At 40.8% G+C, this 20,409-nt stretch overlaps 1 protein-coding gene across 4 annotated transcripts in view; it reads right to left on the minus strand.

The window, feature by feature from the left end:
* Nucleotides 1–19,191, minus strand: part of ZDHHC2 (zinc finger DHHC-type palmitoyltransferase 2) — a 34,038-nt gene extending 14,847 nt beyond the window's left edge. The window contains exons 1-7 of one of the 4 annotated variants that reach the window (XM_059844735.1): nucleotides 19,007–19,191; nucleotides 9,866–10,003; nucleotides 8,819–8,845; nucleotides 5,726–5,820; nucleotides 2,710–2,830; nucleotides 1,717–1,786; nucleotides 112–144 (exon numbers count right to left, since the gene is read on the minus strand). In XM_059844735.1, coding sequence (XP_059700718.1) covers nucleotides 112–144; nucleotides 1,717–1,786; nucleotides 2,710–2,830; nucleotides 5,726–5,820; nucleotides 8,819–8,845; nucleotides 9,866–10,003; nucleotides 19,007–19,175 — 653 coding nt within the window. In that variant the 5' untranslated portion in view covers nucleotides 19,176–19,191. Of the gene's footprint in view, nucleotides 1–111; nucleotides 145–1,716; nucleotides 1,787–2,709; nucleotides 2,831–5,725; nucleotides 5,821–7,543; nucleotides 7,631–8,818; nucleotides 8,846–9,865; nucleotides 10,004–15,423; nucleotides 15,810–19,006 lie in introns of those variants that run through there. The other 3 variants (XM_059844736.1, XM_059844737.1, XM_059844738.1) reach the window with 3 other exon arrangements.
* Nucleotides 19,192–20,409: the final 1,218 nt, after the last annotated feature.

Genomic DNA, 20,409 nt, shown 5'->3' on the forward strand with positions numbered 1-20,409 from the left:
ACCTCACATATGCATCTAACTCTAGGAATGCTGAAGCATCATCATCATGGCAGGCCCCACAAAAGCGTATTTTACCAAATCAGAACATAAGAAAACCAATAGTACACTCACCAAGGGCAGTGATGATCCATTTTCAAAATGCATCTTTAAAAAGCCCCAGCAGAATTCCAAGCATCATCAAAAGAAAAAAAAAAAAAGTCAAAAGCAAAGTTACATGCCAGATTTAAATTATTTACCTACAGATTAAGAATTATCTATATTTACTATGTGTTATGTAATCTATTTCATTAATACATCTATTTCAATTCACATAATACAGTTTACCCACAAGGGAACTGCAGAAATGGCAGATAAGCCAAACTGAAAATATTTGACATGTCAAGAATTTATGATTTAAGAAATTGCAACCTACACGATTTGGCCAACTTTAGCATTTGATCCTCAGTCTGAATAGGATTTTCAACTACTGTTTATTTTCTGGCAGAGCCTTAGCTAATTCAATTACTATGTAGTGATACATCTAAATATATTTCCAAGAACATGGTCTGTTTTTTTAGAAATAAATACATCTTTCTATGCAAATATAAAAGGTTTCTAAGAGATTACCTTATATGAAAAAACCCAAAGACTATTGCAATTAATCACTCTCCATTAATAAAATGTTCACAAGAAAATCAGATATGATTGAAATGAGTAAATTTTGATAAGGACAAAATAAAGGTATTTTTCAAAATATGTTAACTAATTGCATTCTGCAAATTTTACTCCCATTTTGTGGATAACAAGGCACCTTTTTTCTTCACTAGAAACACACATGACCATATTCCTATCTTACAGTGCAACTACCATTCCATACAACACAACCAAGATGCTCTTCCTGCCTCAACTCTGCCTCTCTTTCAGTGCCTTGCTGCCTTCCTGGACAAAGTAATGTCTTCTCCACCTCACCATCGTGTTGTAGCATGTGATCAGCTGAAGAGTATTTGGGACAGCCTTAAAGCTAAGAATAAACCCCCCTTTGAAGAAGTGTCTTCTCTCAAATTAAAAATACAAAGCACTGGGAGGCCAGAGTGAAGAAACACAGAGACATCCAAACTAACTGGAGAAGGGTTAGAGAGAACAGCCAAAAGAAAGATTAAATTAGAAAGCAGACTTCTGGGGAGTATGGATGCAAACTTCTTTTGTGTGAGACAAACAAGGACTTAATTTTATGGCTTTAGTTAGAAGTGGGAAAATGCTTGACTGTTTCTTTCTTTAAACAAAAGTAACCTAGAAGTTATCCAGTAAAAAATAGGATGTGAAGTGTATTACCTCAGGTAAGATACAAGTGACATCATGATGAGATTGAGATGGGTAAAGATGCTTATTCAGATTCTAACAAAAGAAGTACATTTTTTAATCAGCTATTTTTGGTTACATGCTTAAGGAAAATTCTTCATTAACATTTATAATTTTTAACCATTATGTAAAGAATGTATAAGACCACGCAATCCATGGTGGCATCAAGGGAGTAATGAAATTAATTAGACTAATCTACAGACTTCCTTAGAAATAAGTAAATGAAAACTAAATCTAAAAAAAGAAAATCTAAGGGGGGAAAAGTGTATCTGCCAAAATATTAAGCCTGAAAAATCTACTCATAAAAAATAAAAGCCTCTGTGCTAAGAGAGAAAAATTGATTAATTCAGAAAATCGCTTATTTAAGGATATTCTTACTTGTCGCATACTGAACAGTGATGGCAACGATCTGGTTTTACAAGATGGCATCTGTCACAGTATCTGATTGCTAAAGAAAAAAGTTCCAAGATTAGATTTCCATGTAAATTTACACATTTTGATTTCTGAATTCTGTGCAAAAGTAAATACTATCAGCCAGCCCTGCTGAACCCCCAGGAAAGCCTTTCAGCATGATCAGAAGCAGTTGCATTTGAAGCAAAAGCCTTCTTGCAATGCTGATGCTATCAGACTGAACTCAAAAAGCTCCATTTTTTGCCATCTCTGCTAATCATACTAATCTTTTTTTTTCCTCCCAAGCCTTATAGCTCTGCAAAACAACCAACCAACAAAACCCACAAAACCCTCACTAGACTGGAAAAATGTTACAGACTGTTCAACAATATAGCTATTTTTAGCTATTATTCTAACAGCTTTAATTTATTATGTGAGATTATCTCTTGGATTTGCTTAGCTAGCCAGCATTCAAAAACTGACAATATGAGTAAGGTTAGATTAACTCTTAGTTTGGAAGATCTTTTGTTCTTGCAACTGAATGACCAACAAGTAAAACAGTAACAGTTTCTTATTGTGATCTATCTAGGTATATATGAGATGCAGACACTGATTCTGGTTTTATTTTTTTTAACCTATGATAAAAGAAATTTACACAGTTAATGAATGCTACAGCCTCTTCCACAGGTTGTTAGTAGCACAGGCTATTTGTTAATATCAATTTGAAAACAAAAGCAAGGCATTGTCAGTCCACTTTAAAATCCTAAATTGTATGCTGCAATTTACTTCCCAACAATCTTTATACACCGAATAAATGTAGCTGCACAAAGCTAAATCAAAGTTCTTGAACCACTCTATTATTTTATGAAATATGAAAAACACTTCTTTCCTTCAATCCAAACCCTTGAAAACCCTTTTTAAATTAGTTTAGGTAGTACATCAAGACACCTGCCTTTGTTAGAGTCCTGAACACTTATTTACCTCCAGACATTGTCCGTGTATAGATAGGAAGATCCTTGGCTGCTCGTCTTAAGACTTCTTGCTGGGATTCACCTCTAGGCTCCCTCTCTAGGGACTCCTTGTCTGAATATGATAGATGAAACTGGAATAATTTTTAAAATTAAAGAAATATTAGAAAATTCCAAGTTAAACATGTAACTGTAGGTGTGTAAAGAGGAATAAATATTCATTATATAAAGATGGATTAGCAACACGTACAGGCTATTACAGCAAATAACCCAGTGTTCCCACAACAGCTAATTCATTTTATGGCAGCTGAAGACAAAATTAAAAACACTTCTGGTTTGGTATAGAGGCAATGCTGAATGCTTCCAGAAGTATTAAGCAACATTCTTCAAGAGAAAGATCAAGAGCTTATCATTCCTCTGAAAGGTCAGTCAATTTACTTCTGTAATGCCAAATTCACTGACTAGTGAATATAATCAGTGTTTAACTGAAGGAAAATACACTACTAGTAATAGCAGAAAAGATAGCTTTATTTCTCTCCTGGTGTCTGGAGTTTTCCCTTTTATTCTTTGTCACTGTTGTTCTCTTCATGCAGGTGCTAGGATGTGTTTTTTCTTTAGAGACTGGCTGAGAGAAGGAAGAGATGGGTCTTGTAGGGTGAAACAACCATATCTTGAATATCTTCCAGAATAAAATGGCAGCTTCTGTCACTGCCCAAAACAATAACAAACATGGCTCTAGAAAGTGCTGAAAAGGTAAAAATTACTGAAAGAGATGCTTAGTATACGTGAAATACTACAAATTTCATAAACACCAAAGTCCTCTGCAACACAGCAAGTAGCCAGCTTTGTCACTGTAGCTTCTAGAAACTGGCAGAAGTCTTTGGTATCTCTATCAGATAAAGAGGATACAAAATCACCTTTGAAAAGAAGTCTACATTTGGCAGGAAGAGCTGTCTCTACCCTGTGCCAGAAACAGAAGCCCTCTGCACAGCATTTATGTTTACAGGAATTACAACAATATTGATTTTTCTTTCCTAAAAGAAAGTGATGCATACAAAAAAAAAAAAAAAAAAAAGAAAGCAGACAGAAACATGCAGTTAGGAGCCTATTCTCACTTCCATAGAGAAGGCACCACTCCACCCTTCCTGACAAGGCCTACAGACTTCCAGGTGAAGCTGGATATTCACTGTTTAACTCGAGTTTCTCACATCACCATTTTTTTCCCCCTTACAAGAACACACTCTTACCAACATCTGAGTTGATTTATATTGGGATACATAAGATTTCTCACTACAGAAACTTAGTTTAGAATACTTTTTTTCAAATGCTTATTTGATGTAAACAGAGCTACTGCTCCATCTTTTTTTATTGCTCCTCAGAGTAGTCCTACATCTAAAACCTTCATGCCTGGGTACCCGTTTTCACTCCCATCTTCATGCAGTGCTTGTATAAAGCTGGTATGCACACGTAAAGAGAGGTACACACTACAGAAAAATCCATCAAAACCTACTTTACATGTAAAAGTTTGAAATAAGCTTAAAAGGAAGCTGTGTGGTTTGCACCAGTTGCAGTATTCAGGAAAACAAAATGCAAAAGCTTGTTTTTCAGTCTTCAAATGAGTATTTGCTAGCCCAGTTCACTTGAAAATACATCTTTTTCTATTTGCAGACTTATCCTATAAAACAGAAGCCAATCAGTATCTAAACATTACAAACTCCCCTAATTCAGTTTTTAAAATACTGCTGTAGTAGAACAGGAAAAAGACATGGAACAACAAAGGTATCACTTACTGCCAGCAACACTGTGTAAATTCAAAGAACATAGGAACACCACACATTTCTTTCTATTACTCAGCTAAAATGCTTTTCCTATCCCACTTGAAATTCTCCAGTAGCATTGTATGATGGATTTGGAATTGTACTATAATCAGCAGGATTTGTCAAAATGCTTTCATTGGCATCAGCCCAATTATTTGAAAACCCTTCTAATTATCAGTACAGTCATCATATACTTGCATACATTTTGCTATGTAATTTCCAAATGAAACAGGTTTTTAATTTATTTTGTTCCTACCCACCCAGGCTGTAGTAAAGACTGCAGTGTGAACCCCAGTGAAGATGGCAATTAGTTTGAATTATCTACTTGCTTTCCCAATTACATATTCTAGTAGTGAATGAAAACTATTTGGAAAGGAACCTACACACAACAGACAATAGAAATCACAAGCTATTTATTTTAGGTTGACCTGGTACATAGAGCAGCTAGAGTTGAGTCCATGCCAAAATAAGTGTTTGCTTTGTGGGTATTTCCAACTACAGGACAGCCACAGCATGGTTCCTGCTGACCTCAGAGGTTGTGTAACACAGCACCTACTGAGGACTCAGGGGTTTCTGTACAAAGACAGAATGGAAGAGGCCAAAAAGTTGTGCTAGTTACAAAAAGCTGCATGGGCAGAACTTCCACTGGGGCCATTGATGAAGAACCTTCCCAGATCTCTTTTATTTATGTGGCTGTTCTTTACCAGCTCCCCTCCTGCTTAGCCAGCTGTGGCTTCCCACCATCAGCTAACCTAATGTGCACTCCCACCACAATCCAAAAGCTCCTTCATACCAAAACAGATGGGGAAGAAGTTTTAGTTCAGAGGACAACAGACAGATGCCGACAAGAAATATAAGTCTTAAAACACATAAATAATTTTTTGCCCATGTAAAAGTCTGATAATCCCAAGGCAAAGATTCAGGCTGCTAGTTCAAATAACTCATATTTTTCAAGGATCAAAAATCAATGATTTTTTCTTCTACCATAAATATCTCATTTTAAAATATCTACTAAAAAATTAGAGAAATTGTTACTTTTTTTTTTGTCTTGGTCACTACACTGATTGCAATCTGACTCCTATTAAGAAGCTGTAACTGCCATTTGTGTTTTCCTGCAGAGTGTAAAACTACATGAGATCAGAGACCAAGTTGCTCAAACACTACAAAATCAGACATTTGGGTAGGCTATTTCAAAAACAAAGGTTATCTTACTTCTTTTGAAGGATTCATTGGTAGCGTAAAGATTGTTTTCCAATATGACCAGACGAACAGCATGAAAAATATGTGGTAAGCAACCAGGCACACAACTAAAATCAGAAGGGAACAGAATTAATACAAACAGGCCAGTGATATTGTAGTACTTACAAATAGTGCCTGTAGGCATCACAGATAGTTCTCTAACAGATGTAAATACAGAGGCTCTGGAAAAGCTTTGCCACAAAAAAACTGCACTGCAACTTTACATGAGACAAATGCAAACTGTGTGGGGAAGGTCATGATACAGTCTACACAGATTACAGAAGTTTGAGGAAAATGGTTAATAGCCTATTTAAGCACCATCATTAATTAGCAAGCAGTCTCCACAGCACATTTGTTAAACCCTAATTAACTGATGCATCTCTGCCTTTTGGTATTACAGATCTTGTAGGGAGACTGCTAGCCTGCAAACCCCTGCTCTGCCCCACCCCAGCTAAAGCCCCAACCCCCCAAAGGACGTAAGGGGACAATGACAAGTGTGAGGGGACTCTTGGGGTGAATATACACAAGATACCTGAGCAATAACCACATCCAGTTCATTTGTTTTCCTAGATTTTAGGAGGGAGGACAGTTGGGTGGTTTTTAAAACCTACAGGTCCTTTAAATTCAAGTGTTTATTCACTATGCAATATTCTTCACAGCCAGTCAGCATTTATTCTTTTTTTTTTTTAATAGATGAGAATCAACATTTACCATGCTGAGTTTTTTAACTAGAATACAGAAGGTAACAGTAGTAACTTTTCCAAAGAGTCTGCCATAGGTTGATAGGTATTTCCACTTAAAAGCTCTCACCCTAGTAAGCAATTCACTACAAAAAATAGCAAATCATAAATTCATATCCCCTGGTTAACTTACTCTAATGACAAGAAAAGAGTATTTTTCTACAAATTCATATCCTCAAAAAGTTTCATAATGGGAAACCCGTGTACTTTCACTCCAGGATCTGAAATACTGCCCTTGTATGGTCAGCTAGTGGAGTCTTTTTATATGTCATATTGTTCAGGGCTAGAGAATTCTTTATAACACATGCATGATGGTGCATATAAATGCAGGAACAATTGTCTGGTATGTTCTTACTTTTCGCAATTTTGCCTTAAAAGTAACACTGAATAAATATTTTTCGTGTTGAAGTTTGTTTATTGAAATAGCAGGAACATTGCAAATATTTACTCTTATTCACTAAGCTGTTAAAAATAATAAACAAAAGCTAATAGAATCTGAGGAGTGACTCTGTACAAAGCTTTTGGGATGATGGAGGCAAAGAGTCACAGGCCAGGTCTTTAAACTGAAAGAAAAATCTTATCAGCATAAATAAGTGATAGAACTGGACTCCACACAAAGCACAATACACTAAATGACCATCTTGTTATTGCATAAGCATCTGAACAGGAACAGTCCCCACTTTTATCAGAATATTTCTATCAGCTCTAAAAAAACCCAATTTACTTATACAAAATCAGTATTTTTTTGAAACAGCAGTATATTCATGGCATATAGTGAGAGCAAAGTAGGACAAGTTACCTGACTTTTGTACATGATGCACTTACTGATCTGCATTAAGCATTTTATTATTGCAAAAAAAACTCCCCAGTAACTAACTGACAAGAAATTTGTTCATATATTAAAAAAAAAAAAAAAGGCGCCTAATGCCTAAAGACATTATCCAAAGTTTTCCCTTTGAAGTCTGAACAAGCCTTGAGCTCATCTTGTTTGATCTTGAACCTCAGCTCCCCAGCCTGGCCCCTGGCTGGTCACTCCTCCCCGGTTACCTACCCACCAGTTTCCCTGCACTGTGATGGAGACCTTGGGCTACCCAGCTGCTCCACCGGGCCCGTGGCTGCTGAGAGTCCAACCTAAGAACTTCATTTCACCTGAGGCAGTTAAAGAAGAGCTGTCTCACTAGCAGAAACCTTTCTATTTTACATGTTTTCTGGAAAAAACCCCAAAACCAATCAACCAACCAACCAGCCAACCCAAAAACTCCAACTCAACCAAACAAAACAAATCCCAACCCAAACGTGGTATCCCTTGCTTGAAGGCAACCAATTTACAGCTAGCCAGCACAGCTAGAGTTGCCTGGAAATTGGGGGCAACCTGTAGTACAGCTGAGCCCCATTTGCCCAGTTTTCACTCCTGAAAAATTTTAGGGCAGAAGTATAACCAGGGTAAGTTTCTTCTGACTGGCCAAAGCCCACCAAGGCCTTGAGTGAAAATATGGAAATTTAAGGTTTCCCAACACATTTTGCTGATAACTTTAATGTGTTTTGTGAGCAATGCCCATCAACTCACTTTTTTTTCCCCTCCCACAGAGTACTGAGCAGCAAGAAACTGAAATTCAAAGCTTGCTGATAACACTTCTACACTCCTATGGAGGATGAGATCACTGAACTGAAAAAGTTTTTCAAGCAAATGTTTCTTAATTGACAAACATGTTTTCTAAGCGAGGGAGTTGCCAATGATTTAATAAAATCTGCTGGAATTACACAAACACAAAAAGCTCTTCCTCCAAAAGCTCTGCAGCCCTACACTTTACATTTCCATGCTTTGCTGTACTATTAAAATAGCATCTGGAAAAAACAATCTAAACATGCTACAGCCTCAGGGAAAGAACTGTAGTGACTGCTAACTAGGCAGTTTTATTATACTCTGAGAAGGCTACATATCTGAATGATTGTATTTCTTTAAAAACATTAAAAGGAAACGCAGAAAAAAAATCACCTCCCATTTAAGTATATTGCATCTACACAAATACACTGCTTTTACAAGAGCTTTCGGTATTATGAATAAATCTTTAAAAAACAGAATGTAAGGATTGTGTTAGTTGACATATCAGAAAGCCAGTGAGAAGAGTAAAATCATTCTGATTTTTCTCTTTTATTTGTAATGGCTACGGCAGTAGTCAGGAACAGCAAGATAATCAAAGGTACTGAGGAACCAAAAAGTACAAATCTATTCTTTTAAGTTACACTGTTTCTCAATTCTACTAGTCAGCTACTGTTCTGTTCTGATATATGAATTACACCTATAAACAGCTAATAAAAATCTTACCTTTCTCTCCGATATTTGTCATTGTCACTGAAAAAAAAGAAAAAAAAGGAGATAATAAAAATATATGTTTAAATAGCAAATGACATAACTCAGTATTTAAACTTATTTTTTCAGCCAAAGATGGAAGAGTAATCACCAAGCAATACATGTTTAAGGTCACACACTATGAAGCTTTTACGTAAGGTACGTTCAGCATGAGAACAGGTACACAGTATCAATTGCTTATAAGGTTTTTTGCCTCCTCTTTCCAGGCTCATTTCCTGGTAACTAGGACCTCCATCTAGCTGAAGCTGCCAAAGTTTAACCCAAGAAAAGCCATCTCCGAAGAGCAGTTATTTCTTCTAACTGTGGTTGCATAGGCTTCACTCTTTATGTTCTGTTCTTGCAGTGGAGGTGCCAGACTCCAGAACTGGTTTTGACAGCAATATTGGGTGACACCTTAGATCTTCAAAGCATAAAAACTGAAAGTAGACAAAAGTTGCATTTCCTTTAAGAAATTGCCCACAGATTACAAGCCAGTGAGAGAGTGAGAAAGGGCAAGTGTGTCAGGCGTAGAAGGGAGCACACAGATACCATATCAGCACACAGATACCACAGATACCATATCAGCAACTGCATTTTCCTCTCTTGGTCACATTATTTAAAAGTAACTATCCCACAACAGGTATCTCAGAGAGATCAGAAACTCCCAAGATCAAAAGCTCTTTTCACCCAAACCACTCCACCACACATTTATCCATCCCAGCTAAGCAGTCTACAAGCTGTCATACACTGGTGCCTACAAGAGGGCAGTAGATACATAAAGCTCTCATCCACTCTTGTTTTCCTAATAAAAATGATTGCACCAGGCTGATCTTCAAGCAGCAGGCACAAGGCAACTTGTCCAGAACAGCCAAAGAGCCATGCTATCTGACTGATGGATTAAACACAGGCTTGGTGATTGAGTTAAAGCCAGCATTTAAATACATCTTCCACATTGCAAGGGTGGACCACGGCCCCAGTGCTGCCCAACACCTTAACTAATGCTCTGGAAGAATGAACACTTACAAGTCGGCAGGATGACACCACCCTGGGGACAGCAGCTGGTATGTGCAGGACTTCCATTCAGAGGGACCACAACAGGCTGGGGGAAGGAACCCACGGGGCCCTTATGAAAGTCATGAGGGCAAAGACAAAGTCCTGCACCTGTAAAGAAGCAACGACACAGCCTGGGGACTGCTGGGCTGGAGCAGCTCTCTGGAAGAAGCCATGGGGTTGCTGGTGGGCAGCAGAAAGGGCCACCAGCCACATGGGTACCTCAGCAGGCATGGCTGGCCAGCCAAGGGAAGGGTTTGTCCCCCTCTGCGCAGCATTTCTCAGACCAACCCAGAACCCTGCCGGGATTTGGGCCCCCCAACACAACAAAGAGACAAGTCCAGGAGGAAGTGAAGAAGCTGGCAGGGACTCATCCTCTAAAGAGAGGCTGCACAGTCAGGGCTTGTCAGCCCTGGAGAAGACATGGTTTTGGGAGGGCCTCCCAGGACCTCCAGGGAGGCACTGGGGAACTGGGCTCTTCATACTGGCACAGAGTGGGATGACAAGAGCCAGTAGGTGTAAGTTGAAATGAAAGGATCAGATCTGATACAAGGAAAAACATTTCCACCATGAGAACCATTCACCAGCAGAGGAAGCTGTCCAGACAGGTTGCAGAGACTCCACCAATGAACTTTTTCAAGACTCAAACCAATAAAACCCTGAAGAACCTGGTGTGACCTCACACCTAGCCCTGATTTGATCAGGAGGATGGACTAGACAAGCTGAGGTCCTCTCAAACATGAATTATTCCACAATTCTGCAATTTTAAAATAGGTCTATTAAAATGGACATTTGACTATAGCTCCAGCAAAACAAGCATCTACCTTACCTGAGGGAAAGCAGCAAGCAACCATGTTTATGAAGCTCCTCAAAAAAATTCATAAAGACACCACAGAAGTTGCATAAGCCACTATAAACTATATTCTGCCCTCAGTTTTCTGAACTCTTTAGAATTTGATAAGCTGAATATCCACCTAGACAACTGCTAGAGAGAAGGTGAAGGAACACGGATATACATTTGACTCTGAGACACAGTAATAATGCAAAAGAATTGTAAAATTGTAAGAAAACAGTCACCCACCAGATGATTGTTTACAAAACAAAAGACATCTTCAGAGCTGATATGCAATTTAAAAGTGATGGAGTTCTCAGATTAAGACAAATTAGCCACTATTCAAATTCTGATTTTCTTTCTCCACTTGGAAAGGTCAGCAAAGCATGCAGAAATTTTGCCAGTCTTCTTGGAGTAACTACTCTCTGCTAATTAAAAAGCCACAGCCAAGCACACATTGCAGAATCACCAGTTTCAAAACAAAATCTATTAAACCAACCTTCACAATAATTTGTGGTATTTTTCTCTCCTTACAAGGGAATGCCACAGAACACTGCTGTGAAAGCAATTGTACTCTTTTTTCCACCCCCATCTTAGGATAAAATGTATTTACTAATGTGTCTGAGACGTCTAAATTTTCCACAACGCCTATAAGTAAAGGCCAGACAAATCCAAATTTAGTCATTTCTACCAGACAGCAAACCTAAAGCTTTTCAAAATTTCTGTCCACCTCCAGAAAGAAGAGCACTCCTCAGAGCCTACACCTGCACAGAGGACTGTCTTCTCAGCTTTTGCAGTATCTAGCTTGGAACACAAACGCTCCTGGCAGTCAGGACCATGAAGGTTAAAACACGAGTGCTGAGATGTCCAGTTAACCCCAGGAGGGTGAGAACATGTTTTTGGGTTTTTTTTTCAATACATGTATCTTGTCATTGTAATTTCTTCTACCACAGAGTATGAATGGGAAGTTATTTCATACACTCCTGAGCTGCAACCACCGTAAGAGACCAAACAAGGAACAAGGCTGAAAAGAGATGCCAGTACCTTCAATCTTACCATCATTTTTCTCCACACATACATCAACTGGTATTTACAAGGAGACTGGCTGCACTGCCCAGCAAGCATTCCCACAGACAGTGACAGAAAGGAACTATGCACAATATCTAATAACCTGCATGAAGTGAAGTACCAGTTCTTCTGCTCCTGCCTTTTAAAATCACCTCTGCCAAAGGCTCCCTGGAGGAGGTACAGGAGGGTGTAGGTTTTTTTGGTTGGTTGGGGTTTTTTTGGTTTGGTTGCTGGCTTTATTTTGGAGGGGGAGGGAGTGGGAGAACCTTTTGTTTTGCACCAATGTGGCAGAACTAACAAACAGGAAAAAAATAGCTCTTACAAATCAAACTCTCTCTTAAATTTCTCCTAAAGCTTTAAACTTTCTGAGTTTGTTGAATGACCATAATACAAAGACCTAGAGCAACTACAATATGTTTACCCTAAGATCACACTAAAACTGTACTATTTAGGAACATGGGAAATAATTTTCTAATACGAAAAAAATCCTCTAATTTTGGATTTGATCAAAGAAAGGTTTGCTAATTTCCATGCCTTCTGAATAGCACACGATATGTTCATTTAAACCAAATTTTACATTTTTTAGTAGAATCATTTGTATCAGTATTTCTGGCAGTTTTCTCATTTCTGTTTCAAGGGGTTACACTCACTGTGGTGAAAAGTAGGTCAGACTGTGCATCCTGTCATTAACAAATATCAGCTGAAATGCTGCAAATGCATTTGCTGATAGTTAAACAGCACAGAAATAATACGGGTAAAAAGCATTTATGCCTACAATGACTAAAATAATCACAAAGGACAGGGCAATCCCAACTGCTAAGCAATTTCTGGGAGAAAACAGGGTAAATCCCTTTGAGACCAAAATGGAATGACACTCTTGTATACTCAGAGATGGAAATAATTATAAAAACATGACCTGTCTTCAGGAAGTCATTAAAAAGTTACAGCTTTGTTTGCCTGAGATACTGCAGGGGCCAATTTCATTAAGAATCACCCTTGCACTGCTAGAGCATCAGGATGCCATTTACAGTTCAGTTCTAGCAGACTGTCACATCATTAGAGCCTCTCTGGTTCATTACGCAGCTCGCAGATGGTGCTCATCAGAATTAGGGACCAGCCTGGGACAGACACGGGATTTCAGCTAACAGAGATGCCAATTTCCTGAGCCAGAAACATTGCTCCCTGCTTGCCCCAAGCCACAAGCAGCCAGAAACAGGAACAGCACAGAAAATAGTCAATGCCACTAAGCAGCCTGAGCTTGCAGAGGACGATTGCAAAGATGACAGAATGCTGTGTTTCAAAAGATCTTAAAAAAGCCCAGGATGGCTTCCATCACTAAACTAATTTGCTAGGAAGAGAAATCACATCACTAGGCACCTTGCACACTCGGTCAGACAAGTGGATTTCCCACTTCTTCAATTTCCACTTATTTTCTTTAGAAATCTTAATTCTCACTCAGCCATGTAAAAACTAGGTAGACATCCATCTCCACATAGCTAGAGACATGGTAAGACACATTGCTAGCACAAACCCCAAAAGATTTTGAAAGATAAATTTCACATCAAAATGTGCATTGGTTTTGTAATGTAAAATTTTGCTTGACTTCTAACCCCAAAGTTTCTGAACTGTAAATGTAATGACTAGATTTAAAAATAAGGGGGAAAAAAATGAAATGAGATAAAGCAATTAATATTTTAAAGCTTTGATGAAAGTGGATCTACAAAATTTTGCTATCATATTTTATGTACATTTTTAAAATATTTAAATCTTTGGAATAGGAAAACAAGATTCATCTGATGCAGACTCTGCAGCCACATCTATAAATAGCTGGTTCTCTCAAACTTTTATGAAGTTTAACATCTTGGATCTGATTCCCAAAACTAAGTACACATTTTATCTTTATAGCATATTTGAAGCTGTAAAACACTGATCTATAGATGCAGTTTTACTCAGCTCTGTGCACACATAAAAGTGTTTTATAGTTTTGACAAGTGTTCTGTCATTGCCTGCAGTAGTCCTTTAGTAAAAGTATCAGTGCTTGCAATAAAAAGCTACCTCTCAGCTAGACAGAGCAGTGATTTGCATTGATTCAGAGAGACAAGGTGCCTCCAGTGCTTTGTTTCAGAACAAAAGTAATGGGAATATTTCCGGGATATTTAAGGTTGGCTTAGCTAGCCTTCAATAACCCATACATTTGCATTTGATGGTATTTGCAGATGCTTCAGAAACTTCATTTTAACGCTGTGCCCATCAAAATGCACCACTGTCCACCTGCCCAGCAGCAGCTGCTATTTGATACCTTTGCAGGTAAGGTCACTAAGCCACTGCTTTTGTATAGGGTATGACTAAGAACTCACTTAAATCTTTCTTCTTTACAAGCTTCCCATTTACCTTCCAAGTCACAAAGACAGACTGAAGAATGAAAAGTGTCCAGCTCTACCAAAGTTGTAGACACTTGTGCAGCCAGTATTGCCAGACACTTTTCAGCAAACAAAGCCTGCACCCTGACAAGAACAACCCTTAAAGTTATGTATCAAGCAGTGTTAAACCTTTACCTGAAAACCTAATCTTGTCCAGTAACTATATCTTCACCATAAACCTTATGTTCTCAACTTCAAGCCATGGTTTACACTTCAAGGCACAAAACCCACAGGTAAAACACTGGACACTACATGGAGAGATAACCAGCCGTGCTTAACATGGACATCAATTCTGTCCCAGAGCTGTAGAATGGCAGCTGCCTTTGACAGCCTGAGAAAGCAATCAAATGAAATTTGGGAAATGCACAGGAGCACTGCTGGCTATAATTCAGAAGCCAATTCTACTTCAGCCACCAGTTTTGAAACTTTTCTCAAAATAACCACAGATGTCGGGGGGGGGGGGGGGGGGGGGAAGAAGGTAGTATTTACAAAATATGGAATAAAAATGGAAACTTTCTTGGACCAAAGTACTTTTGTAGCTTAGCAGCTAATGTGCAGACAAGGTATTTAACCAGTATTTGACTACAGCCAACTGCAATGTTACAATGTATTTGTATTTCCATAGCCAAACCTAAGCTCTAAATGGTTACAAGACATAAACTGCAAGTACCATAAATCCTTTAATCTATCTGGAGAACATACTGAGCAAAGAGCTCAAATCCAGCTGACCAAATCCTGGGTCTAACTCTTGGGTTTTGTTTGTATTTTTTTTAGCTTCACCCCCCCACCCCCATCAGCTTCTATCTCCTTATTTTCTGCCACTTCTGATGCCCTGATGACACTGTGCCAAGCCCACAAGGCACGTATTAATTCTGCCTCTAAACTGTGATGAATTAAGCAGCTTTATATCCTGTTATAATTCTATTCCACTGATGGTTCACAGGGTCAAAAACCTCAATTCAGCACTAATCAATCTGATCCTCCAGCAAAAATCTTTCATGATCATTAACATCTTTAGCAGCTGGATGTCATTCCATGCTTTCTGTTCCATTCTGAAGGTAGCTGTGGACAGAAACCAGTCACTTATTCTACACCAAAAACAAAGATGTGACTTATGAGCATTCCTGACAGTACTGTGAATGTCATCTTGTACCCCCTCTTCAGCTATGCTCAAGTCATTTATTCTTTTCCAAATCAGGCAAATCACTCACCAGGTGGCAATATTTCCTCCCTTTCCCTTCACTGGAGTAGTCACAAAATGCTTATTGCTCGTTTGTTCCACAGTAAATCTACTTTCCTTCTTCAAAATTACAAATTCAAGCTGCATTTTCTGTCAGGATTCCCTGAGCAAGAGCATTATCCTGTGAATTAAAATTAGTGCCATGTAAAAATGGATCAAAACTGAACAAAAACATCCATTTTCTATGGGATGCAGGATATCTACAGGATAACCCTTTCATCAGCTAAGCTCTTATTTTTCCTAAAAACATCTGTCACAACACTGTCAATTTTTTAACATTTTCCTTGTTATACACACCTCCAAATCCTGAGCAGGTAGGAAAACAAAATGAAACAAAAGGATGTCAGTATCTGCATTTGTCATTTCTGACAAACAGCTGTCAGTAACTGCAAGTAACTACTGGTTCTGCCCTACCTAAAGCAGAATATGGAATCCATAACTCCAAGTCCCTCACTAACCTGAATTAGAGATGTATCTAAGAAGGGAAATATGAGAATATTTTTTTTTCTTTGCATGTGAAGTATGCAAAGATTTTAATAAACACCGAATGTTCATTTTCAGGTTTTCATAAACAGTGAATCCAATGTGTATTTTCTGAGTACAAACACATGGATACAGGTGCTGGGGTGAGGTATTTCATTTGCACTTCATGTTACTGTTGTTCCATGTATCCTAGGTTGAAATTTCAGTAGCTTGAGCTATCAAAGTTCACTGTACTCACTGTGTGCCACCTCTATTTCCCCATCCTTTTTGGAGAAAGAACAACAAATATGCATCCCTTAGGTTCTCATAAACACAATCAAATTATTTTTTAAGGGAAGGAACACTTAAAGACACACTAATTTTAAACACAAATTTATTCAGGGTGAAAAAAGTAGTACTATTACTAGACAGGGCTTGTGAGATGACAATACTGACAAAATGAAGAGAATTGCACTTGATTACAGGTAAGCCATTTTTAGTTGAGTCTTTTAAGACCAACTCATATACACATTTAATTCCAGTATTCATTCTACATCCAGCAAAAAGAACCGTTTGCTAGTGTTCAACACCTTTCTCCTTCTTGTTAAAGGTCAAAGCAGCACGAGCACTTACCCGAATCCACTCATAAAAGAGACAAAACTCTAGACATGGCAATACTAGTGTTAAAAATAGTGGATTCATTTTTCTGTTTCTAAAACCCCTTTTTGTTTCTGAAATACTACTCAATACTGTAACTACTCAGCTTTAGGTATATAAGGAATCAGCTTAGTAGATTTCTTAAAAAAAAAAAAAATTGCCCCTCCTATAATGCTCAGATGAAATAAAACAAACAAACAAAGAAATAAATTCTAACAAAAACCCCCACAAATCTATTTAAAATACTACATTTGAAACACTTTCTCATTATTAAAAAGGGACCACTTACATTACAACCGCGCAAAGTCCTTGCTAGGTCCTACTGCACAACAGTTAACACTGTTCCCTGCATGGTGTCAGCCTCAATGACAGAAAGCTGCAGAAAAACCCCAGCTATATACATCCTCTTTAGCATTCAGTGCTGCAGGAATAAAAGAAGCACAGAATAGACAGGCTGGCTTCAAAGCACTGAAATGCTTACAGTCTATTCCTGCCGTTCGTTGGCTCTCGTTCCCAGAGTTGTTAGTTATTCCTTCTGTTGTTTACACTAAATATTCATTAGTAAGACAAAACATGAGCTTATTTTATTTTAGTATGCCAAAAATGAGGGAAAACATCAAGATATAGATAAAAGATGGACTTACTGGAGATCGTGGATTACTATTACACTGAATTAAAAACCTGGTGAGCCAGCCCCCACTGGAATGTGCGGGGGTGGGTGGGAAACAAACAAACAAACAAACAAACAAACCACCCTTGTCCATTGAAAGGAATTCAGTAAAATATGCTTTAGTTGAGCCCCAGGATTTCGCTTCCTCCCCCTCCCACTGCAGGCCTTTTGATTTGAGGAGCTCTCAAGGAATCAGTGAACCACAGTTTGTAGTCTGAAGCAAGGTTCAAGCACGTCATCTCTTTAAGAGGTACCTACTTTCAGGTAAGCTAAAACCCAATCTTCCTCTGTTGTACAGTCACGCTAAATAAAAAATGCAGTACAGAACACTGAAGCAGTAGTGCCCAGAACAAGCCTACTGTACCTACCACAAGGCTGCATACATTAGAACATTAACTACAGAGTGGGCCTTCCCTGGAACATCCTTGCCCTCCTCGTGTCAGCTTACAGCTCTCCTTTCCAGGCTTGCTCAGTCAATTCCCAGAATCCTGGAAACAATTTGCTTCCTTGTGCTGGAGGTAGACACTTCATTGTTCCTCTCATGAGGGCACAGCAACTTTATTGAAGAGTGTTGTTTAAAATGAATAGATTTGAATGGTGTTAGTGAAGAAAAATATGCAAAAAGCCCAACCTCCAATATAGGAAATACAGCAAATCTTGATACAAAAACCAGAGGTGCTAGGCCTGGCCATCACTTTTTGCTTAATCCCTCAACTGCTCAGCCAAGCATCCATAGGACAAAAATCCTACCAGTCTTCAGTATGCAATTAAAAAAAGATAAAATCAAAAATTATGCACTAGATTGATGAGATTTTCAACATGAACAGCTGAAAACTAAGTACATCTAATTTATATTCCCGTGTGCCATTACGCTGACATGGTTACTAAAACATCAGTATGCTACACATTAGCCTCTAAAAATCAGATTCAATGTTTTTCTACAAGATACACCGTAACAGAACCAAAATCAGAAAAAAAAAACTTCCAAACCAAGGGAGGCTGGAGAGCTGGTCATTTAATAAATCCTTCTGGCTCGGCTGCTCTAATTCACACAAACGCTCTCACATCACACCCAGCCTCCAGTATGTACTTCACGATCCGCCTGACGCTAAGGGTCAGGTGCCAAGGTGCGCGGCCAGGATGACTTCCCGATGTACTGGCACGCTGCCGACGACAAAGAAGGGATCAAGAAGTTGTGACAGCTGGGCATTTTCTAGGCGACTGAAGGGTGGCAAAGGGACACTCGCGGATTTCCTGCTACCTATTCCTGCTTCCACGTCCACCCCCAAATGGCTCTGTACATGTGTGTGTGTACATGTGTGTGCGCGCCGAAGGGACGGCGAACTCTGCTCAGCCGCCGGCACAGCCAGTCCCGCTTCCCGCGTCCGGGACTGAGACCGGCCACACTCTGCGCACTTCACGAAGGCAAACTGCCGCCTGTGGAAAGCCCCGTGCGCCCGGCTCCCTCCTGGCGTGCGAGTGGAAACCAGGCGCGACGGGTCGCGGCGGATATCGGGCAGCGCGGATGACCCTCGCCCTCCCAGGGGGCCGGAGCGCGGGGGAACCCATCCAGCCCAGCCCAGCCCAGCCCCGGACACGGTCCGGGCGTGGCGGCGGCGGCAGCAGCAGCAGCCGAGGGCGGCCCAGGCGCCGCAAACAACAGAGGCGGCCGTCCGTGCCCGTGCCGCCCGGTTGCGCTTCCCCGGCTGGGGCGGCGGAGCCCACCCGCGTCCCGCCCGCCCCCCGCCGCCGCGGCGGCACTCACGCAGGCAGAGCTGGGTGACATAGGCGTAGTAGGACCAGCAGAGGATGCTGGAGATGAAGAGCACCGGCACCCAGTAGAGCAGCCGCTGGCAGCGCCGCCGCACGCCGCCCCAAGCGCCCGGCGCCCCGGCTGCCGGCGGCGGCGGTGCCGCCATCTTCCCGCACCGCATCCCGGCCGCTCGCTCCGGGGGCCCGGGCCCCGGCCGCGCTCCCCGCCGGAGCCCGCCCCGGCCCCACCCTCCCGGCACGGCCGCTCCTCCCACCGCCCGCCCGCCGCTCCCCCCGGGCTGGGCAGGGCAGGGCAGCGGGGGAAGAGCCGCCCGAGAGCCCATAGCGTCCCCGCGGGGTGCGGGTGTCTGTGCCGGGCCGGGGGGCACGGGCACGGCCGCCAGGTTCGGGGCGGGCGGCTCCGCGGCCCCGCCCGGCGCAGGGCGCGGCTCCGGCCTCGGCGGCCGCCACGTGCTGCGCGCTGGGACGGGAGGCGCCCTGTGCTCGACGCTGCTTCCCTCATCGTTCGCCCCTGAAAGCGGGATGGCGACGCTTAACAGCGCCCTGCAAGCTCTTTAAACCACCCGGTTACAAAAAGCGCTGCCTTGTTCTCAAATAGCGCTTCGGAGTGCAGCGAACAAGTGTTGCGGGCTGCCGCGCCTTGGCGGGCAGGAGGCGGTGGGCGGCCACGGTGGGCAGGCATGGCTGGCATGTGGCTTTTGGCAGCTGTTCGTGCAGGGGAAGGTGGCGGGAGGTTGTGCTGACTCACCCTTCCCCGAACGGCTTTATATTACACTCACGGCAATGAAATGCTTGCGAACTATAACAGCAAACCCAGCCTGCGTTACGTTGTGTGCACCCTAATCGTTGCTGTGTTATCACTGCGAAATCAGTAACGTCAAGCACTGCCTGTAGTGTTTCTGCAATCTGCTGGTATCTCTCAGAGCATCAGCGGTGCAGTAGGTGGGAAGTAGCTGGTTGATTAAAATGGGTTTGGACTTTGGAAAAAACCTTGTCTAATATCTCACGCAGGAGACCAGACATGAATGTAAGTCATCTCTATCTGGAAGGCATACAACTGCCATTGATTGAGAAAAAGGCTGCAAGAGAGGAAAAAATATTGGAGAAAATAAGACAGAACCAATAGTAGGTGTTGCTGGCAGGTTCCAGAGTAGGAAATGGAGTAGCTATAGTATGTTTGTTGAAGAGACACTAAAAAGAAGTTGACCATATGGCTGCAGTGTTTGCATGTGATGCAAAATCATGCACCCCTCTTACAGTAAGATCAAACTGAGTGATTTCAGTTAGCCACACTGAACTGAGTGAATGTTCAACAAAGGATAATATATTGTGAGGGATTATATATATATATATATCCCATGGCAGTAAGTCAACCTTGCCTATTCAGGAAAAAGA

This window comes from Haemorhous mexicanus, chromosome 4 (assembly GCF_027477595.1).
Source record: "Haemorhous mexicanus isolate bHaeMex1 chromosome 4, bHaeMex1.pri, whole genome shotgun sequence".
Classification (NCBI taxonomy): domain Eukaryota; kingdom Metazoa; phylum Chordata; class Aves; order Passeriformes; family Fringillidae; genus Haemorhous; species Haemorhous mexicanus.